Below are 12,659 nucleotides of genomic sequence, written 5' to 3'. Positions count from 1 at the left end.
CGACCACCTTCGCAATGTCTTCACCACTCATCCGTTCCTTCACTGCTTCTTGTTCATCTCAATCATCACAGTGGACCTTGCTGAAACGGTCAGCGACTGGCTCTTTCTGAAGGACATTTTGTATTTGCAAGAGGGCTTAGTGTATGGACCTGTTAAAGCGCAACTAGTTATGGCGCTCGTGCTAACCTCTGGGATCGGGTGCATAACAATTGTGTTCGAGGTAATTAACACCACGAGAAAGTTTCTAACTGGCCGACCATGGATTGACATGGACATCGTGTCTGCGGTTGTAATTTGGCTCGAGGAAGTTCCAACTTTGACTGTTAATTTCTTGATTACCATGTGCCATAATGAGCCTGTCAGCTACTTTCAGCTCGCAAAGTCAATTGTAGTCGCGCTGTCCGTCATTGTTCGCCTTATATGTCAACTAATTCGCGCTTACCTTGACAAACAAACAACCAACAAGGTCCCAAGCAAGTTTAGGGCATCTGTGTTTAAATTTTTCGCCAATATTGGCATGTGTTTGATTCTTTGTGGATCGATCGCTGTGTTCATATTTACGCATGTTATTGCGACAGATGAGCGCAAATTCGAATTCCGAATGCCACAAGAAATTTGGGCGGGGCATTACGCGTATGACAAATATTTCACGGATGTTGGTATTTATTTCAACCACGAAGCTATTACAAATAAAGATAAACGTAATTATTGGATTAATTTGGCAGATATCGATGACTTTTTCGACATCGATTCAATCCACATTAAAGTAACCTTATCGAAGGAGAATACCAATATTAATAGAGTCATTGTCAATAGTTATAACACAACCGGTGAACAATTCAGAGAATGCTACGAATACAGAGTGACGTCACAAGACCCTATTTTTGAACATGTAAATTGTACATTTGACTTCATTTCAGAGAACTCAAAGAAGGACACAATATTGTTTTGGTTTTATTTCCGCCGTCCACAGAAACACTTAATTCTCGGGGATATCGCTTATAACGCAAAATTTCTGACAAACAACGTTTGCTATGATGTAAACGCCAACCAGACGACAATCATTCAATCATTCGGCAATGAACCTCAAAAGAATTCCCCAATCGGTCGTCTGCTGTACTTGAAACGGAATTCGAATGTGCGGTCAAGACAGAGACTGGTTCCATGGACTCGCTCCTTCAATCAGTCTACAGGAAAGTCGTTGTATGACATTGATTCCACGTTATTAGGAGCAGACGACATTTGGAATACTGGAATGTACGGATGCAAGTGTTCCGGGCGGGATGGCCCAACTTTTGACAAGAAGTTGGCATTAACTTGTTAAAACCGTTTCTAAATGCTGTACTTGTAATTGTATCATTATATATATTTGCAATATGTCTAGTTTTACTGGTTTGATATTGTTTCTATTAGAAAAGCAATATTATGAATGGGCTGTTTTTAACTTCACAATTTAAATATAAATGAAAATAGCAATACCGTTGCAATAATAAGATATATCAAGTTTTCGTAGCAATTTAAAAAAACTAAACCCATATTATACTTACTTATATATTTTTTTTTAACATCATATGGAAGTGCACTTATTCTGAAATACTGCTTACAAAAATGAATTGACACTCGACGCGAATCTTGTATTGGAAAAAGTATCTTTAGTAAGTGCTTATTATTACAATGAATCAAACAGCATGTGCTGTTATTAGAACAATTGATATGCACACACTTTAATATTTCAGGGTTTGTGATTTAAATTATATGTGTCTTTTTTTCTCCATTTCGGTTCATGTTTTCTAATTCATCGTTTTTAATTTTTTTACATTTATTGATACAATAATTTCCACTGAATACAAACGTGTCAGACTTAACTTAAATACAGGGCAACATACTTGTGTTAATATATTGGCAGTGTTTCAGTTATAACTAGAATGTTGTACATAACACATGATTTTGTTTATGAACACGTATAAAGATTTTTTACTAGATTGTGCATGAAACTTTATTGCTTGATAATTTTTTATCTAATTCCAGTAGATTGTATTTTTGTAAATTATGTTTATGAAATGTAATAATCTTATGATTGGAAAATAGTTTCCTATTTGACGAATTGTTCGCTATATTCACCGAAAAAACAAATAGAGCACATTTATCAAAGAGCGTGATAAAATTATTTCAGTTTCATTAATTTCAGAATATTAAAGCATTTTGATCATTTACAAATGATGTTTCAGAAATGGTTATGTACAAAATAATGTGAAATAATACAAAAAATACTCAGTATTTGCTTTTCCATATAATAGCAATACACTTCCGGCAGCATGCACCTGAGAATTAATTAAAGCAGCAAATAGCTCGAAATCATTGACCAAGCACTAATGAATTAAATAAGCATAGTTTTTGTTTCGTAAAATTGCACTCGGCTTCCTTCGTGCACGTTTCGCAACAGTTTTATTGTCCACGATAACAGTGTAGATGAAGTGAAGCGCGCTTCAATAAAAAAAATCGCTTCATCTATCATGGAAACTAATTTATTCTTCGTATCGGTACGTTAATATGTTTATGCATAAACTTCAGTGTCAAGAAAAATTATAAGTACAGTAAGTGCATCGTTTTAATATGAACAGACAAGTTGAGTTTTTTTTATTTAACATGTTTGGGCAACCATCGACGCATTTGTTATCAAACACCTGTACACGTATCTGAAAGTTGTGTAAATAAACGCGCAATTCCCATTTAACCATGTGTATTTTGGAAGGGTTTTGACACAGTTACTTACAAAACTTGTACATTAGTTCTCTTAATACAAAATGACATACGCAATTACACTGTATAATTTAAGTCGATCAGTTCAACTCGGATAAAGTCATCATAACGGCAATAAGCTACAATCAAATAGCCCAACACATGACTTCGAATGGTGTTGGGTTATTACTGTGACAGAGTAATACTAGTTACATATTAAGTACCAGGCGTTGATTGTCACATTGCCATAGAAGCGTCCAATAAAGACATAGAGTCCAAAAACAGTCTAGGATCATTTAACTTGCACTTTTCAATAACTTCTTTCATTTATCATCATCAAATATCGCTTTTCATGATTATGCGATAGTATCGCATAACTTGAAAGCAAATAATATTCGAAATCACATTTTTATTTATTTCTTATTTTCATCACCTACTCGACAAATAATTTACTTGCAATAGAACATACCTGATGCATTTAATCTGGTAATAATTATTCTTATTTCAAATGTTAAATGACATTTCCTCAAAACAGATAGAGTTAATTTCCGTCGATATGAGCAATGAACCTGGCCTTACTTCCGTCGATATGAAGTCTACCATTGCACATTTAGTCTCATTGGTCACCGAGCACTTGTCTATTTTGATCCAAATGATTGCTTTGGTAAATAAGGGGGCAACTGGGTTGAATTGAACATACTATGGCTCAAAATTATAATGTTTCCTTGAAAGGTCACAGGACCACCCATAAAGATGTACTCGTTAAGAGGACAATGGACCGGACCGGTCAAAAAATTTCGAAATACACATAAACACATGATCAACAAGTGTTTGTCGTCGTTTTATCGGTAGACTTGCGGAAGTTCGACGGGCTGTCGGCGGTACGTTTCCTAGCAACGGGTGATCATATTTACTTCGTCCTATTAAAATTTGAGACTCTGAAATTGCTTCCAGCGGTCTTAACTAATGGCAAGTGTAAACGTAAGTTTGGGTAAGAGGCATATAGTTACCTGCGTGGTTATAATAATTATGTAATTCTGTGAGGATGTTGACTTTTCTATATTTAATTTGAGATTTATTATATTATTTGTTTTTTAACTTATTTACATCCACTTACTGTTGTTGTGGGGTTTTTTAACGAAAAACAAGCAGCGCTGTTGTTTCTGGGAGTTTCATCTTGATCGACATTTTATGCAATTGTCTGCCTTGGACACAATTTAGCGTTAACGTACATGTATATATATTGTTAACATTCATTTCCAAGAATAGTGAAATATGAAGTCCAAGTTGTTTTTTCATTTGCCGACAAATACGAGTAATCAAATGAAGAAAGAGTGCATTAAAGTAATATTCGCGCCGTATGTGCGTGATTTAATTGAGCATAGTGTATAATTATTCGTAGTCTACAATAAAGCGGCATTTTTTACAAACTCATGTTAACAAAGGTTCGGTGAATGCACCTAAAGTGTTGCTAAAACATTAACAAAAACGAACATGTTTTTGAAGGGCTCGTTAAACGCAAAGCGTACTTCTATCTTTTTAAAATGTTAAGTACAGTACTTAAGTAAGTTATGTTCTAGATTGTATTATTTGAAAAAAAATACGTATTTCATAATTCCTTTTTTGAAAAATGTTTCGCAATAAAACAAATAAGTCTTTGTGAATGGTATTTTATAAGTTTAATGTATTATAAAAACTTTCAAATTGTTTTGTTTAGAGACCTTTCATCTCTCACATAGTTCATATTTAAAATATATGGAACATGTATTCTCTCGGTTATGACACACCTGGATTGTTATTTATAAAGCTAGTAATGTGACATGATTTTTTGGAAATGTGTCAAAGTAAAAAAAGTAGTAAACTGAAGTGTATCGTTCAAATAAAATGTTTTAATTCGTAGCGGCGATTATAATTATGCCGAAAAATGTAAATGTTTTCAATATCGATGTTTCTGCATACACACGATCAGACATTTCCATTTTAATTACGTTCTATCATTTTGATCTGGATGAAAAGTTATTGTTGTAACCTTTGTTCTTAGTACGTGCTTGATATGCAATTAAATAACTTCTTTAAAGGATTTTCAATCCAAAGTTTTTAAAATAAACCATATAAAGAAGCAATATAAATGTTCCATTATTGGGGGCTAACGGGTTACAACGATAGCATCTCTATAATTAAAAACATATCCATAAAGAGTTAACACTCAATGTATACAAAATAAGTAAAAATCCTAAAGAAAACTGTGTTTCAAACACGATACCTTCGTCACAGCGGTCGCCAATGTGTTCTTTAAAAAAAAATCCAAATACCATTGGTGCTGCGTTCATTGCGTCATCAGAGCGATAATACGGCGCTCTAGGATTAACGTCTTAAGAACACTGCATTCGGCGATTACTATCAATATTACTTAAGAAGTCACAGTCATGGTTTCCAATGCCCTTTTTAGGCGCCGTCACCGGCCCCATGATATCCTTTGCGATCCCCCTTGGTCGCCGCAAGAATGCATACACACGCCAGTCCGGTTAGACGATGACATTACAAAATTATACATTAAGTTATAAATGACTTACACACATGGTTCTTAGCTTTGATGTCTCCATAAACATTCGTAGCATTTTGCGAGTATGATGTTTACCAAACATAAGACATTATTGTTATTCGATTTTATTATAAATAAGCATTTATTATTTGATTTTTTTATTATAAACATCAGATTTAATAGATTAAGCATTTATAAACTTAATGACAGAATAGTATAGCCCTTTTTAATTGCAATAGTTATATTATTATACAGAACATGACGGAAATAAACAAAAATTAAATTATGAGTTCTCCACTGGTTTTACTTGTTAATATTTCCAACAGTTATTCCAAGCAACCTACATGATATATAAACAAATCAATGTCAAACATGTTCCGGGAACCACTAAAGTTCGAATATTTAGCAGTTAAAATATAAATAATAACGTTAAGTTGACCTGATGATAGTACTCTATGTTGATTGATTATTGAAATTTACTGTACAATTACGAAGAGGATGAATTGTTGGGGTTATACATAACGGAGAGGGTACTGAACCGCTTAAACACCGTGCAATATACAGATTTCAGATTACATCAGTCAAACATATACATTGTGGAGAGATGAAGCATTTTTTCTGGACATCGAGTTAACCCGATGGAGAATAGCGGAAGTTAGGCCAGGTCTTTATGAGGATGTACAATCGGTCCCCGGGGCACTCGGTGCCACTAACGTCTCGGTGGCCAAGCAGACGGTAATCAGTGTTGATTTTGCCAAGCTGGACTCCACATGCGATCAGATTCTTCACCGCTAAAGTAATGAATTGCAGGTTATATGTATATAGGCAGAATTGTATATGTTCTTTAGATTTGTGCATATTTTATGGATCATGACCAATCAATGGGGCATTTTAAATGGAAAAGTTTTATCAGGGAATGCTTTCATTTGTACGTTTCTATATTAGACTGAAGAAGCAGTGGTGTTCAATCTAGGCAAGCTGAATTTATGCATTCCTTTCGAGTATTGGAAAATACAGCACAAAACCGTAAATTTAACTAATAATTTTGCTACAAGTGACAAATTTATATTATATGTGGATTGTAATGTTAGTATTTAAAGAGAGAGAGAGAGAGAGAGAGAGAGAGAGAGAGAGAGAGAGAGAGAGAGAGAGAGAGAGAGAGAGAGAGAGAGAGAGAGAGAGAGAGTGAGACAGAGAGAGACAGAGAGTGAGTGAGTGAGACAGACAGACAGACAGACAGACACAAAGAGAGAGAGAGACAGACAGACAGACAGACAGACAGAGACAGACAGAAATAGACACTCGTCAGCTTACCGGTGAGAGCTTTTGTGTTCGGCAATTTAGCGTTAAAGTTTCCGATCATAGCAGCACCGAACGATTTCTTGTTATTGTTATGTGCTTGGGTATGAGCTCCAACGTTCTCCCAGCCCCGCCCCTCGTAGACGTTGCCATCGTCGCCAACGAGAAAACTGTATCCTATATCATCATATCCTGCAGAGGAATGAATGTGTGATATAACATTAAATTGTTATATTCTATTGATTGAATTGGAAACCCTCAACATTCATATAACATAACTGATTTATTTCCATAACATTAAAGCGAAAATTGTTCAAATAACGTATTTTAAGGATTTATTATGGCGTAATGTTCGATATTTACGTCTGTTGTCCATGTGATCATTTTGGATACCCCGCACAAGTCCGATGCATTCCGCTTGAGTTGTGCATGACCCACCAGCTGTGTGATGGATTACAAAATTTCCCACAGGCACGGATATCGCCAAACGAGACTTCGGGGCACGTGCACGCCACCCCGCCCTTGATATGATGGTCACGTTGGAACATCCATCGCTTCCTAAAATTTTACGAAATGAAAACATCTTCTGCATACGACGAAATATCTCGTCAGATGTTTTTCGCGTTTTCTTCCTTTTTTACAAAACGGCTATGATGCTAACATATGTGTAAACGTCATCAAATATTAAAAGCAATATTAAAAACTAACTAACAAAGAAATTACTTAAACATTCAGTATAAACTGATTGTTTATAAAACAAATATTTGTGTATGTACCTTTAACTTGAGCAAACGCCAGGACGCATAAAATGCTTAAAGCTATCTTCATCATTGCTGTTTGTATGTTCCGTATGATGAGAAAGATCAGCTCTCGTCCTATTTTAAGTACCCTAACAAAGCATCTAATTCCTGCTGGATTGAAGCGGTCTTCTCCAGCCGAAACCATCGGCAACAGCAAAATGTGTCGTCATTTACATTTTTGTTCACACGTTCCAAATTGTGATGAGTTGGGCGTCATTTACATCATTTTGCACACGTTACCCATTGTGATTTCTTAATAATTTACTTCCTTTTGCACACGTTGCCCATTGTGATGATTTGGTCATCATTTCTACCGGTTGACGACCACAATCAACTCGTTGATTATTATGAACTATTATTATTATTTACTTCCTTTTGCACATGTTACCCATTGTGATGACAGCATAAAACTATGAATTATGAATTCAAAGCTTAAAACAGACAGAATAACCTTTGGTATCCAGGGCCGTTTTAAGCACTAGGCTAACAAGGCTGCAGCCTTGGGCCCCCGATTGATAAGGGGCCCCCAACGGCAGGCTAGTTTCCCAATGTATGATCTTTCTTTATTACGTCATTTAACGACTCTCGGGTTTGCAGTATAATTTTTCTGTGTGATTTTACCAGTTTCCCGATGTCTGTATCGAATTGTAACCGTTTAGTTCGCTTACATTCACGGTGCCTATACCACGTGACTTTTTAAGATCTGTGTGGGGACTAAAATGTCAACAGAAGCGCGACGAAGGTAAGATTTTTATGTATATTTTTTTAATATGTCACCATTTTCAATGGGATAAAGTGGAGAGCCCGCTCATTCATGAGAGCTTTCTATAGGTATCATGATTTTTTTTTAAACAAATAAGCATTTTTCAGTAAAGTGCAACCGCGCGTTTGAACGGTTAGAAAAAGGTAGGATCAGTGTGGGAACATTATTTTATTTTGATACAGAAACATCACCTCTGGTAAAATTAAGCATTGAAAATGGTGACATATTAAAAAAAAATATCCATAAAAAATCTTACTTTCGTCGCGCTTTTGTTGACATTAAAGTCCCCACACAGATCTTAAAAAGTCACGTGGTATAGGCACCGTGACATTTACTGATATCAATTTTCTTTCTGTGTTGTATATTCATACAGAACAATTAGTTCTCTCTTTATGATACGACTTGCCCGTATGGTCATGATAACATCTGGGCATGTTTGACGACATTGGAGAGAAGGCCAAAGCGTTTGTTGCAATCACCGAATATAATGATGCGAATAAGGCTAAGAAATGGCGGAAACTATTACGTGACGAGAGTACGACACAGAGCTGCGAATACGGAGCTAAGAGCACGCGACTATTTTCAAATTCTTACATGCTACAGCATAGTTGATTGTCTCACTATTGAACTTTGCAAGCGGTTGAACGCATATTCTGGTCTTCGCAAACTATTTGGTTTCATGCCAGAGTTTGAGTCTCTCACATTGGATGGTCTACGGAAATGATCTAGTGGAGTCTTATCAAGATGAAATTGAGGCGTCTTCTGTTGACGAGTTCGTTCATCTCAAAACCATCTTAGAAGCGCACCAAAACAGAACCATCACCCACATGAGTGAACTGCTGAAGTTATATGGAGGTCAACTACAGACAACTTTTCCAAACGTTGCCATCGCTGTAAGCATACACTTAACAATTTCAGTTAATAACTTTCAAGGTAGGGGGGTCATTTTCAACATTACCACGTATGATAGACTATCTTTGGAACACCGTGAGTCAGAAAAGGTTGACAGCATTGAGGCTACTGTATATTGAATGTAAAGATCTCCGAGAACTATACTTTAAACAGCTAATCGATGACGTTGGCCAGCTGAAGTGTCGTAGAAGAGACTTTTAGGCTGGAATCTGTAACATATAACATGTATGTTCAGTTTAGTTAATAAAATAGTAATACATTGTGAAACTCGTTTTGCTATATATATAATGCAACTGTCAACTGTGTTCAAATGAAAGTTTTCTGATCTTTGTAGTTGTAGTATCAAGTATGATTTTCAATATACAAAAGGGTACCAGAGGGAAGGGGTCCCCCGTAACATGCGCAGCCTTGGGTCACAAACCAGCTTTATCCGGCCCTGTTGGTATCATATTTTGTTACCTCAAGAATATTCAAACTGCCACCAGTAGAATGAATAAAATCCTCAACTAGGACGTAAAACTATTGCTGAGGAAGAAGGAAGAAAAACCACCGGTAGGTATTTTTAATTGGCTCGTATGTATAAGTACACATAAAGGATGAACAAGTTAACAAACGTTTGGGAGCTAGTCATATTTGTTTTGCTGAGAGTATTGCAAAATGTTGAATACAACGGTTTCAATCGAATATAGCCGGTTATAAACTCAGAATTTCATCTTCGGGCAGCGTCGGAGGCACGACATAGAACTTTCCCATAAGCTGCCCGAAGCCAATCTCGCGTTCGCTCGTAAATGTTCGGATAAAGTAGCGAGAAATTCATATCCATGGAATTTACTGTCACACACAAATTTTAAACGAGTATTTTGTATCTCTTTAAATATATGTTTAGCCCCGTCACACCGGACTGGCGTCCGTACGGCGACCTAAGACTGTGTTTCTCGAAATTTCTGATTGTCGTAGTAAGGACGCCAAGGACATTTTCGATAAAAATGCTGTTTTTCGCCTTCCCGTCACACCAGCGTCCTGGTTTATGGCGTTTTGCGCGTCCTCACGGCGTCCTTAACGAGTTCGCACTGCGTCCTTATGGCGACCAAAGCCGACCATACGGCGTCTGAGCGGCGTCCTTGGCGTTCTTACTGCGTTCTTACTGCGTTCTTATTGCGACCATAGTCGTTCTGAGGACGCAAGAGACGTACAAAGGACGTACTAATGTCGCAATAATCAATGCAGTCAATGATCATTTTCTGTGGGTTTGAGCGGCGACCACACGACGTCCTTGGCGACCTTAAAGCGACCCTACCACGTCATTACTACGACTACTGCGTCTCTACGGCGTTCCTACCACGTCCTTAACAGAACGCCGTAAAACGCCAGACTTCGGTGACTACTTTGAACATGTTCAAAGTGGTCGCCGTGGGCTCGCGTCCTTAGCAATTTTCGGCGTCCTCACTGCGTCCTCTTGCGTCCTTACTGCGTCCCTCCGGCGTCTATGGCGTCCTTACTGCGTCCCTCCGGCGTCTATGGCGTCCTCACTGCGACCTGGGTCGCCGTAAGGACGCAGTAAGGAGGCCAGTCCGGTGTGACGGGGGTATAATTTTAGCAGATGTTACCCTTTTTCAAATATAAATATCAATATCAATATGTTTATATTTTATTTATATTTATATCTTCCAAGTACATTATTTGCATGCTATGAATTACTTTCCTATACTTGCAGCATACTTATCAGTATTGCATCCAATAATTCTTTGAATAGTCTTACTGGGTATATATGTGTTTACAACATGATTGTTTTAACCATAGGAATGTATTGCTGATTATCCGATTATACAAACCATAATTAAGTATGTTGTTTTTCGATGCTTCTAGATAACAAATGAAATGTGTCTTGTTCTGAGAAAACTGGACATAATGCATTTGCATAAAGTGTCGTCCCAGATTAACCTGTGCAGTCCGCACAGTCTAATCAGGGACGACACTTTCCGCTTAAACTAGATTTTATGTAAAAAGGGACTTCCTTTAAACGAAAAATACTATTATATTGGAAAGTGTCGTGCCTGATTAGCGGACTGCACAGGCTAATCTGGGACGACACTTTACGCACATGCATTTTGCCCAATTTTCACAGAACAAGACAGAAATCATTGTTTGTTCGAGATGAGTTTAACATTTTGTGTTTATATGACACGAAATATTCTTGATAGCGTTATTCGTGCAGTCTTATAATGCAAATAATGTTTATTAATGCCTATGAGCTAGAGTTTTGGATTATTGACCCATTTATGCCTAGTGGACTCTCCCATCCTTCTAAATTGGATCAATTTATTTCCAAAATAAGGGATGTCTAGTATATTTATTTCTATATTTATAATATTTCTTACAGAAATTCCTTTAAGCAAACAGCGTAGACCCAGATGAGACGCCGCATCATGCGGCGTCTCATCTGGGTCTACGCTGTTTGCCAAGGCCTTTTTCTAGACGCTAGGCATAAATTGGTTAATCTCATCCATCCGCCGTTTAAAAAGCTGAATGCTTATAAGGACTGCTCTAATGAAACGTATTTGCATAAACTTTCATTGAACGATAGTAATGATTAAAAGTTACAGATGAGACAAATCACTTCAACTGCGTATGAAGAGAACATTGATTTTAATTGTTGGAAAACGAAACTAGAAATTATTATTTTATATTTAATATTAAAGAACGATATCTGATTTTGAAATGAAATGTCAAAATGCAAAGTCGCCCTAATTTGATATCTTCAGTAATAATGACAATCTTTTTTAGTCTTGTCAATCTTTTTGAAACCGCGCGTGCCGTTTCATACGCGCATTGTTATTTGTGGATGCATACAAAATCATTGCGAGTGATATTGGAGAACAAGATCGAAGGTTCAGCAGTGTCGGCAAGAGAAACACTTTTTATATGTACGATTTCATTCACTTATGATATCCCATGTTTTATTAATTTTCGTTAATCGATTTTCACAATCACACCAGTCTGGTTTGACATCTAGAACAAGAATTTCCACGTTTAACTGATTCGTCCATTATATTTCATGAAATATTCACGATTGAGTCTCATAAATATGGTTGAAACAATGTATCCAATGTTGAAATTTTCAACGCCTCAATAGAAAGCTTGAATATTTTATAGTTGACGTCGCCGGTTTCCCCAGCTACTGTATCGGTTCAGCATGTATAGCCCAACGACCCGACTGCAGTCAAAGAGCTTCGGCAATTATTCGTTGCTGCTAGACCACTGAGGATGGACAAATATCTGTGGAGCTGCCTTCTTGTGTGCGCATTCATTGGTACATTTTTAGTTTCTTTTTAAATTTGTATTATTGTGCCCTTGCTTGAGTCGGATGGCTTCTTTACTCGTATAACAAGATCAATTGTTATTTTCGATTAAATATAACTCCTTATTCTTTTTTATAAGGACCGTGTTCTGTGAAAATGGGATTAAATGAATCTGCGTAAAGTGTCGCCCCAGATTAGCCTGTGCGGACTGCACAGGCTAATCTGGGACGACACTTTACGCACATGCATTAAATCCCTTTTTCACATAGAGTGGCTCATATGCAAGAAGCATGCTTGATTTATGC

The 12,659-nt window shown here is 36.9% G+C and overlaps 2 protein-coding genes across 2 annotated transcripts in view; one reads left to right on the top strand and one right to left on the bottom strand.

Annotated features, from left to right (window-relative positions):
• Positions 1-4,403: 4,403 nt before the first annotated feature.
• Positions 4,404-7,619, bottom strand: LOC127858972 (peptidoglycan-recognition protein SC2-like). Its single transcript, XM_052396358.1, has 4 exons — positions 7,357-7,619; positions 6,944-7,138; positions 6,596-6,772; positions 4,404-6,072 (listed from the first exon to the last, which is right to left on the bottom strand). Exons 1-4 carry the CDS (start codon positions 7,523-7,525, stop codon positions 5,912-5,914), a joined length of 702 nt encoding a protein of 233 aa, XP_052252318.1. The 5' UTR covers positions 7,526-7,619; the 3' UTR covers positions 4,404-5,911.
• Positions 7,620-12,219: 4,600 nt separating this feature from the next.
• Positions 12,220-12,659, top strand: part of LOC127858974 (uncharacterized) — a 7,340-nt gene continuing 6,900 nt past the window's right edge. Inside the window, exon 1 of the transcript XR_008039214.1 lies at positions 12,220-12,365. The gene's annotated coding sequence lies outside the window, so the exon portion shown is untranslated. The remainder of the gene's footprint in view (positions 12,366-12,659) is intronic.

This window comes from Dreissena polymorpha, chromosome 14 (genome assembly GCF_020536995.1).
Source record: "Dreissena polymorpha isolate Duluth1 chromosome 14, UMN_Dpol_1.0, whole genome shotgun sequence".
In the NCBI taxonomy this organism is placed as follows: domain Eukaryota; kingdom Metazoa; phylum Mollusca; class Bivalvia; order Myida; family Dreissenidae; genus Dreissena; species Dreissena polymorpha.
Note: the sequence above shows the minus strand (reverse complement) of the source record. Positions and strands in the feature narration are given on the sequence as shown.